Source organism: Nothobranchius furzeri, chromosome 12, assembly GCF_043380555.1.
Source record: "Nothobranchius furzeri strain GRZ-AD chromosome 12, NfurGRZ-RIMD1, whole genome shotgun sequence".
NCBI classification, from domain to species: domain Eukaryota; kingdom Metazoa; phylum Chordata; class Actinopteri; order Cyprinodontiformes; family Nothobranchiidae; genus Nothobranchius; species Nothobranchius furzeri.
In genome coordinates, this window is record NC_091752.1 from 51529866 (window position 1) to 51539865 (window position 10000).

The 10000-nt window shown below is 40.5% G+C and overlaps 1 protein-coding gene across 2 annotated transcripts in view; it reads left to right on the plus strand.

Moving 5' to 3' along the window:
- asphd1 (aspartate beta-hydroxylase domain containing 1) overlaps nucleotides 1-10000 on the plus strand; it is a 17255-nt gene that overhangs the window by 3568 nt on the left and 3687 nt on the right. For both annotated transcript variants that reach the window (XM_015945859.3, XM_054750491.2), the window contains exons 2-4: nucleotides 7164-7627; nucleotides 7770-7976; nucleotides 9075-9282. In XM_015945859.3, coding sequence (XP_015801345.1) covers nucleotides 7184-7627; nucleotides 7770-7976; nucleotides 9075-9282 — 859 coding nt within the window. In that variant the 5' untranslated portion in view covers nucleotides 7164-7183. The remainder of the gene's footprint in view (nucleotides 1-7163; nucleotides 7628-7769; nucleotides 7977-9074; nucleotides 9283-10000) is intronic.

The window sequence follows — 10000 nt, forward strand, 5'->3', positions numbered from 1 at the left end:
TGAGAGAGAGAGAGAGAGAGAGAGAGAGAGAGAGAGAGAGAGAGAGAGAGAGAGAGAGAGAGAGAGAGAGAGGAGAGAGAGAGACTGTGTGTGTGTCCTGTTAACTTGTCCAAAGAATCATTCTATACTAAGTTCAATACAAAAATCAGCAAAATAATAAGAACAAATCAGGAAACAAACACGGTAAGGCAAACACAACTGACAATAATATCTTACAGCAGTTCACAGAGATAGAGAATAGAATCAGCTAAATCAACACAATTATAAACTTAAGAAAAGCTATTTCATACATATTGAAATGAATTTACTGTGATGCACAATTCTACAATCTTATGGCAGTTCCTGCAAGGATATTGGGAAGGGTTCGCAAACTCATATAATACACAGAAAACATCAGTACAGTGTATCAAAACGTCAGGTGAATTTAGTTTAAAGCTCCAAGTTGCAGATTAATCTTCCTGTGAATGAGGAAAAATGAAGGTGTAATATTAATTTACGCAGCTCTAACCATGGCAGAGCTGAGGCAAACCAGGCGTCCTTCATCAAAGGGCTTGTCCGTGGACTGAGAGTCCCGGTTGGAGAATAGGTTTGAAAGTCAGAGTCCTCTTCCGTTGGTCAGGAAGGTTTCAGTTTTACGTTGATAAGTATCTTAAAGTCCAGGTCCGGAGAGTAATAACGTAGTTCGGAACATGAAGCGCAAAGTTCAACTTCTCAATAGGAAGACTTCAGGGTCCTTCCGTGGTGTGTCAAGGCGGTTGTCCAATTGTCAGGGAGCTGATCTTGTCCCCGAAAAGGTCCTACAGGTCCTTGACCGTGAAGCCAGTCTGGCGATTTGGGAGCAGGTGCTTCAGGTAGTTGATCCTTTCCCAGCGTCTCTTCTTCACTGTGTCCTGTTGTAGTTGCGTCCAGGGGGTCTTCAGAGGAGGTGGATGCAGGTTACGTTGTCATGTAGGTGCGCGGTCAGGGAGGAGCCCCAATCCGTCATTTCAGTTCCAGTTCTAGTACCCCCTCAAATGCTGCTGTCTCAGTTGTTCCATCAGGTGCTGAGAGGCGGCCCGAATGCAGGGCCATGAGTGCAACCACCAACATCAACAATGTGGTGAACCCAGCAAGCTTGAAGCAGATCTTTATCTTGATCTTATCTTCACCCTAGTGGTGGCCCACCCCTTTGTAGCCGGACTTCGTTGCCACGCTAGAGTGGTTAGTTGACGTTGATGAGCTTGCAGTGGGATAGATGAATCCAAGATGGCCTCTCAGCAATTTTCACAGCAGTGGGAGTGATGAGGAGTACTTCGAATGGACCTCTGGCTGCCCCATCTGTTTTGCTTCAGCACCTTCATCAAAACCCAGTTTCCTGGTTTCACGACCTGTGGCGAAAAAGCACAAGAAAATTCTGGGAGATCACTGTTGATTTTGAATTGTTTTCAGCAACAATCCGTATCATCTAATATTTAAGGTAATTCCATCCAGGCAGTGTAAAAATGTGAGGAAATCGTTATCAGCCTTCCCTCCTTCTGAGGCATGAGGCAACTCAGGCTCACCAGAAACAAAACATAAACAAATGGGTCCGATACTGGCAAGCATTGCGCCAACCCGATGTTTAAAGTGGACCTCACATACATGTGAAAAATACCCATCCCAAGGAACTTGCAATCACTAGTTCACGTCAGCAAGGGGCAGAGTCGTGTAACAGTGTGCATAAAACAACAAAACAACCCAAAACAAACCAACCTAACAAAAAGCCATAATCCGTGTAAAGAAAACTGAAAATAAACACAAAAAGTGATTTACATCTCCTAACAGGAGAAATTGTAGGGAAAGAACTGTAGCAAAATTGTAATCCAATGAAATCAAAAAGAATCAACCCATCTGGGAAAAAGGGTGAGCTTGTCAACACCCCCAAGCTCATATCAAAAAATAATAATATCATAGACTCTATGTGTTTGCTCTCATTATTCCAGAAACTTTGACCTCTAGTGACTTCTTAATGTAATCTCTTTGCTTTTAACACTGGAATTAACTAACAACGAAACCAGTCCTAATTATAAAAATAATATTTCAGCTCCACAGAGATTCAGCAGGGTAAGGTTGCTTCAGAGAACATCAACAATGTTCAATGTCACTCAATAATGCTACTCAAATAATGTGTATAATTTGTCAACAGGAGATAAATACTGCTAAATTAAAGCTCCATAAATGAAATCGGACAACAGAATTATCAAAGGAATATAAAACTCATTTGTCACATAGAGACAGTGAACAATCAAAAATAAAACAACTGATGGTGTTCTTAGATACACACAACCCTAAAGGTGTTTGAAAAGATGATAATTGTTTCAGGAAGGGAAAAGATGTTCTAAACAAAAGAAAAGAACAAACAAAGAAATAATTCATAATTTACAATTGTGTATTTTGTATGAAATGGTAATACTACAGGAAACAAAGAAATGCACGAGGAAGAGCGCTAATTAATTTAAAGGTTAATCAGAGGAGTACAACTAAGTGTGATTATGAACAACTAAAGCATTTATACTCTCAAAACAACAAGAAATAAACAACATAAAAGACTGACAAATTAAAAACTACTAGATGCATATGTAATCAGGCCATTCTCAAATGAATGTGACCATCAAAGAACATCTGTCAGGTCATCATGCTACTGATCAACTCTAAGGGTCATTTAGGACAAGTGTCTTCTCATAATGCTTGTCTAGCAATAACAAAACAATGATGATGAGTCAAGGGCGAGAGCTGCTCTCTCTATGTTGAATTAAGAAGGTGATAATAAAGTGGGAGCTGATTAGGTACAAAGAACGGGCAAAATAAAGATTTAGCAAAAATGACAGAAAGTATTCAGTAACCTACTAGGAAGGAGTTCAATATTAATTACATAAACAGTTAATCTAATTTAGACATAGATAGATAACACAAGGTAGAGAACTTTTCATAACTTCAAAGAACTAGATTCTCTAACTATTCAGTTCATTTAACATCTTCATAAAAAGAAACTCATCACAAAGTAGACGTTACCAAAATCATGGACACAAAAGCAAGTCTAGGTAACTTCAACCATAAATGGGGAGATTTGTTTATAAGATTCATTTGTTAGGAAAGTTCCAAAGTTATGAATGGACTAAACACACGGTTCGTGTAGGAGTCTGACCTTTAAGAAGTCATATGATAACAGCAAACTATAAACCATTGTATCTAGAAATCTCAAATGGATGATGTTTCTAAAGATATTGGATAGTCTCTGATGGATGATGTCTAAGAATCTGCTCAAGGCAAGCGAACCAGATCAAGGTTCAAGATACGATAATGTAAAGAAAACACAATCAGTACTTTTAAAAGTTCAGGACATCATACTTTAATCCCTAATTTCCTAAGGATAAGGTAATTTAGGTTGAAAAAAACATAACATTTAACCGTCATTCCTATCTGTGATATTCCATGACAGTTCGTATGATCTCCTATCAGGGGCAACTTTGTACATTCTGCTTAAATATTATTTTGGTTTACCCTCATGGTCAAGGTATTATTGTTAGTCAGCAGATGCAATAGCGTCAGATAGTTGGCAGATCATCAAGAGCAGTGGTTCCTAACCTGGGTTTCCCGACCCCCACAAGGGGGCGCCAAAGCCTCTCAGTGGGTCGCCAGGACATCTCCACTTTAAGGGGTTAAAACTTCATTTATTACTTGTTTATAGCCTACATTTCGCTCACATTTTTTTTCATGAGTGAAAAGTTTACTGATATTAAGACAGGAAATAATTAGTACAGAAAAAGTAACACACTTTTAAGAACATTTTGCTCAGCTCACTGTTTTATTTTCAAGTGTCAAAAGTTCATTAAAGATAGGACTGGTTGATTAATCACAGCCTTTACAGTAAATAATTTAGTATAAACAGTAATATACACATTTAAGTACATTTTGCTCAGTGTATTTTTTATGTGTCAATCGTTTATTGAAAGGAATGATTGATTTATCAGTGTTTACAAGAAACAATGTGTTCAGAAAAGTAATACAAACTGTCAAGCACATTATGCTCTGTTTGGTTTTGTTAATGACTTTGTTCTGTACTGGAGCCTACTATTACTGTTATCTATTGAATCAAAGCATATTAAAATGTGCTTGAACAATTTTATCATTTCTTAATAATGTTTGTACTGGAAGAGAGAATGGGAGGGGGTCGTCAAAAATTTGACTGGTAAAAAAAGGGGTCCCTTGGGAAAAAGGTTGGGAACCACTGATCAAGAGGAATCAGCTAACTACCTGACTCAGAGAAGGGTCAGGCCCCACTCTGTGTGTGAATAGGCCAGCGTAGCCTCCAGCAGTCTCCTTCTGTTTGGGTTATGATAAGGAGACAGCAAGGTTTGGCATGGCACTGAGAATTGGCCTTATCCCACTCAGTCACATTAAAAGATAAAAAAACAATTGAATTTACTAAGAAGCAGCCGAATCACTCAATAAGCTAAATTACATTCCTCAGCCAAATCATATTTATAGATAAATTTAGATTTGTAACAAAGATTTTTAAACTTTATCATGTTTTATGAAATCCAAGTTATGAATATGGGTAATTTCATCCCGTCTGCCCTTAAAAAAAATTTGATCATTGACTAAATTAGCTTGATTCAAATTTAAATAAATTTATTTGATGTGTTCAGCAATAAATATGTTCATTAAGTTATTTAAAATCTACCAACATTTAAATGTTTCAGTCTGAAACTGCATAATTTATTTCTCCCAATTCTAAAGTGCGCAAGGTCGGCCGAGCCGGCTGTGTCAGCAGTATCCTACTCTCATCTCTACTGGCTCTGAAAGCATGAGTCGATGTCGATGTTTACATTCAAAAGAGGACAGAAAACCTCAAAGCAACTGTCCAACTGCTTCACACTTAGTTTCAAGTGTTCAAACTCTGTTTCAAATTATATTTTCCATTTTAATTTTCTAGTTATAACCTTCAGGCCTCAATTAATAAGACCTTATTAGCTCAGAGCACAGCAACCATTGTTTGGGTTATTTCTCTTCTTTTGTTTGAGCCTGGCTGGGCTCTCTCTCTGTTTCACAACTTCAACCCTTTTTTCTCTCCACCGCTCTGTGCTTCCTCGTAAGCATAATACATTTATGACACGTCAGCGGTTATCAAAATCACGTTTTCCATGATTCCTCTGATGATTTTCAGACCATTTCCACATTTCCTGGACCTACATTTCCATCAATGTGCAATATTTACTGAAAAGGTATTTTGTGAGTTCTTATTTCCCCATATAGAAACCACACCGTCTCTTCTTCGGCATGAGGTCAGATTTAGGCTCACGAATCTGCCCTCCAACTGTGTCTCTAAACACAGCGGGACTCACTTATCAGCCAACCAGTTTAAAAGTCTGACCACCAACTTGAAACATGTCCAAACGATTTGCCATATCTTTCGTTCTACACGAATAAGCAAGTCCAGACACTCTCTCATCCATTCGAACAACAATTAAAGCAGACAACATCTAAGACAAACAAACAGCAACACAGATAACTAGAGTTGCGTTTCTATTCAAGGCAAAACGCCCAAAGACCCAAGCCAAATTCCCCCATAGCAGGGTAGCGTTTATACTTCCGGCCAAAACACCCAAAAACCAATTTAACCTCTTAGTTATCACACCGGTTCATTTATTTATCATTTATAACTTTATCACACCAGGGTAGCGTTTATTTTTAGGCAAAAATGCCCAAAAAACCAAGCCAATAGAGCATTTCCGGAATCTGCTTATCTTGCTCCCTGACCAAAACAGCATTCCAGGAATCTGTCAGCATTTATATTTTCCGGCTAAAACGCCCAAAAACCAATTTAACCCCTGGTCACCTAGGATTTCTCTCGGTACCACAAGACAATGCGACAAAAAACAACTTGTCTCACCAAATCTCTCCACTCAGGGCATGAGTAGTTCGTGGATCTGCATCCCCCCTCAAGATCCTCAAACCGACCCCAGCGAAAGCACAGCGCCAGAGGAGATTTAGGTTGTCGACAGTTTTCCGGCGTCAGCTTCTGGCGCTGCGAGGCGATGGGACCCCGGCTTTCGAAAGACCAAATAATGTCATGGATTTTATCAATATGTTTATCAATAACCCATTTCCTACAGTGAAGAGGGATGGAGACCATGAGCAGACAAGTTAAACAGTTATAACTGTGGCAAGATGCACGAGGCAAAATGCACCGAACATACGGTCACAAAGTCTATCCATAGGGAGGGGGAATGAGAGAGAGAGAGAGAGAGAGAGAGAGAGAGAGAGAGAGAGAGAGAGAGAGAGAGAGAGACTGTGTATGTGTGTGTGTAGGAAGTCAAGAATACGTGCGTGCGCGTGAGTGGCCCGTGTGGGCGTGTCCGAATGAGTGAGCATGACCAAAGAGGCATAGAGCAATACATCCACATTCAGCTGATTGAGTCAATGATCAATAATTAATAAAGAAAAACTGTTCCATAACAGTCCTTAAGGTGCAGCCTATGGACCTCAAGTTTAGTAGACTTCCACAGGCGTTCCGTTTTCCTGCACAGTCTTTTCATGTTCTAAATGCTGTCATTTATCCATGGACAAAACGATTTCCGAGGTAGCAGGTTTGATTTAGAAGGAGCAACCTCATCCAAAATGGATTTACAGAGACTGTTAACTGTCCACATTCTGAGATTCCAAGATCAAATTAGAGTCAAACAATTCAGAGAATCTTGCTGCTGTATTCTCTGTAATGATGCGCCTTTGTGATGTGATCTCAGAAGGCGTGGACTCAGGATTGAAGAGCAAATCAAATAAAACACAGCTATGGTCACTCATGTGGACATCCTTCACACAAAGATTAGCAATATTAAGATCAAGTGAAAACACAAGGTCTAAAGTGTGGCCTTTTTGATGGGTGGGGCCAGAAACATGCTGCTCAAAATTAAAAGATTCAGTCATTGTTTAAGAGTTCCACCGCCAGGCCAGAAGTGCTGTCATCAACATGAATATTAAAATCTCCCAGAAATAAAACTATTTCCAGCTTCATGACTGTTAAATAATTTAAATCAAAATAAATCATAATTTTCATTGTTACATATTTAAAACAGACATATTCCTTTCTTTGCCACACTGAACATAGTTTAATCATCATTTCTTTCTTGTTTTTCCTTTTTCAGTATCTCCAAAGCTTTAAAGGATGCACTGGTCAATGAGCACACTACCTTTGCCTCAGTATGTTGAGCTTGGTGTCCAATCACTGAGCGGCCTTCTGTGGACTCTCCTGCTCCTGTTTCTGTGGCACTGCTATCGGATCGGCTCTGATCTGCCTCTTCCAGGCACAGGGAAGCTCAAGTCAAGCTCAAGACGCTCCATGATGTCCCGGAGTGGCATCTGTATTGGAACAAAGTGCAATGCTCGGTCCAAGCTGTTCAGGAGTGATCAGATTAGTTCCTTTATTTCCATGGAAACTGTGAAGGATAAGGAGCAGGGGCACAGTTACCTCGCCCCAGTGCTGAGTCATGCCTTGTTCCCTGCCCAGGCCTCTGCAGAAGCCAAGAAGCTGTACACAGCTCTGCAGGAGTACGCCAAGCGTTACAGCTGGGTGGGCATGGGCCGCATTCACAAGGGCCTTCGAGAGCAGGTATGAGAGGCAGCAGCTGCAATTAAGTAAGGCTTTACACTGAATTTCATGGCATTAGAATAATTTTCGTTTCAGATCTGACAACAAATAAATGAAATCTTGTCACCAAATAATCACTAATTTGCCAAAACTCACACTTTAGGTCCGACTGAACGATCTCTCCACAATACAGAGGCCCCATCTCTTCTTCTTGCCAGATGTCCCAAGTGTTCCTTTTTTTCCACGTGACGCTCATCGACATGACATCGAGGTTCTGGAAGCCAACTACCATCTGATCTTAGCTGAATTTCAGGCTGTTTACCAGCGAGGCATTGACTCAAAATCAGGCTGGACCTTTGTGGGACCAAAGGTACTCAACTTAACTTTCACAGCTCGCGGACGGAATGATGCTTATGAAATTAGCATTTTGACTTAAGGTTAGATTTTGTTTTAACCCTTCCACTATCTTTATGGGTGACCCAGTGAGGAAAGTTGACCATTGAGCAGGATTGATGGTTTATCCCTTGAGGTCCACCTGGCAGGAGTGAGGTGGAGCTCACTCCTCACCCCTGCCACATGGACCCAAGGGATAAACCATCAACCCTGCTCAATGGCCAACTTTCCTCGCGGGGGTCACACCCATTAGGACAGTGGGAGGGTTAAATGTTTTCTGAACAGTCTGATGTGAAGGGTTTAGTCTTTGTTTTGTTTGAATAATTTCTATGCATTTAGACAGGGTGGGGTATAATTTATGTTATAATCTAATAATCTTTTGTATTGGGAATAACCATAGAGCACAAACAGCAAACTCTTTATGGTGAGTTGAACTACATGATCCAGATCGTAGATCTTCCATCTTTCCAGCATGTGGTCTGCAGGACCAGCATGGGATGCTTTTAATTGGATTCTGGACATGCATGCTAGACCTGCATACTGGCATCCATAACACAACACATGCTGGTGTTGTTCAACAGGGAACTCGACCATCTTGTAAAAACTTGACTTTTTTCACACTTCAGTGTTACAGAATTGTTGTAATTCAGCCACTTTGGAGAGGTTTCCAGCATGAATGACCCATTTAAGGTCAAAGTTCAGACAGTTTCTGGCAGAGAGTAAAAATAGGTTCCGTCAGTTACAACCAGTGGTCCAAAGCATCCCCAGACCATCAAACTGCCATTGTATGATGATGCAACTCCAGAAACATTAGTTTTACGCCAGATAAACACACAACTTCCAAAGACATCCTATTTAGCTATTTGAGTGTACTTCAAGTTATTTTAAAGTGCTTCCTTAATTATAAAGGCAATAACTTGTGTTTAATCACATTTAATGTTTCATGATTTAACAAGGGGGTGAGTTACTTAGTTAGACAGCATCACTTTGCTTTGGATAAGAATGTAAGAGTGGGATGAGTTTGATGTTTGAATTGATTATTAGCCTTAAATGAATACAATTCTCCTCTTTCCAGGGCCAGGCACTGTTTTCTTTGTACAGTGCAGGGGTGTGTGTGGCAGGAAACTGTCGCTCCTGCCCCTGCACCTACCGTACTCTTCTCACTCTGCGAACGTTCATCAACAGCAACTCATTGGGATCTGCAGGATTTTGGCTTTTGGGACCTGGAGCTACTCTTGGGAGCTCATATGGACCCACCAACACTCGCCTACGCTGTCATCTTGGTAAGTGAAAGAATGTTATTTTCACACAAACTAGTTTAACCCTCCCACTGTCTTTATGGGTGACCCAGCGAGGAAAGTTGACCATTGAGCAGGATTGATGGTTTATCCCTTGAGGTCCATGTGGCAGGGTTGAGATGGAGCTCACTCCTCACCCCGGCCACATGGACCCAAGCGATAAACCATCAACCCTGCTAAATGGTCAACTTTCCTCGTGGGGTCACACCCATTAGGACAGTAAGAGGGTTAAATGTTTCATCACTTTCATTTTCAACTTGAAACAGCAAGTGGCTGTAGCACACCCTGATGTCAGAGCTGTAACACATTTATTTGCTAAAATCACCTGCATGTAAAGAGGTCCTTCACTCAGAAACATTTTGTTTTTAAATGATCAGTCACTCTGAGTTTAACATGCATGCTGAACATGAAAATAGTCTCCTATACCTATCTCTTGCATTAGATTTGGATAGAAAATAGACGGTGAAACTTTAGGATTTGAAAATCCTGACAGACCTACGTCACACTGCTGTCATCCATCTGGACACACAACGGGAACGGCTGTTGTTATTTTAGTGTCCAAGAAACAGCAGAGAACATCTGGGCTAGACACTAACTGTTAGCATTGGCAACTCCAACACACAGCAGAACTCCTCCAGTTTTGTGATATTTGTGGAGATAAAACATCATCATTGCAAAGCAAACTGATTCAGTAGTAAAGAAA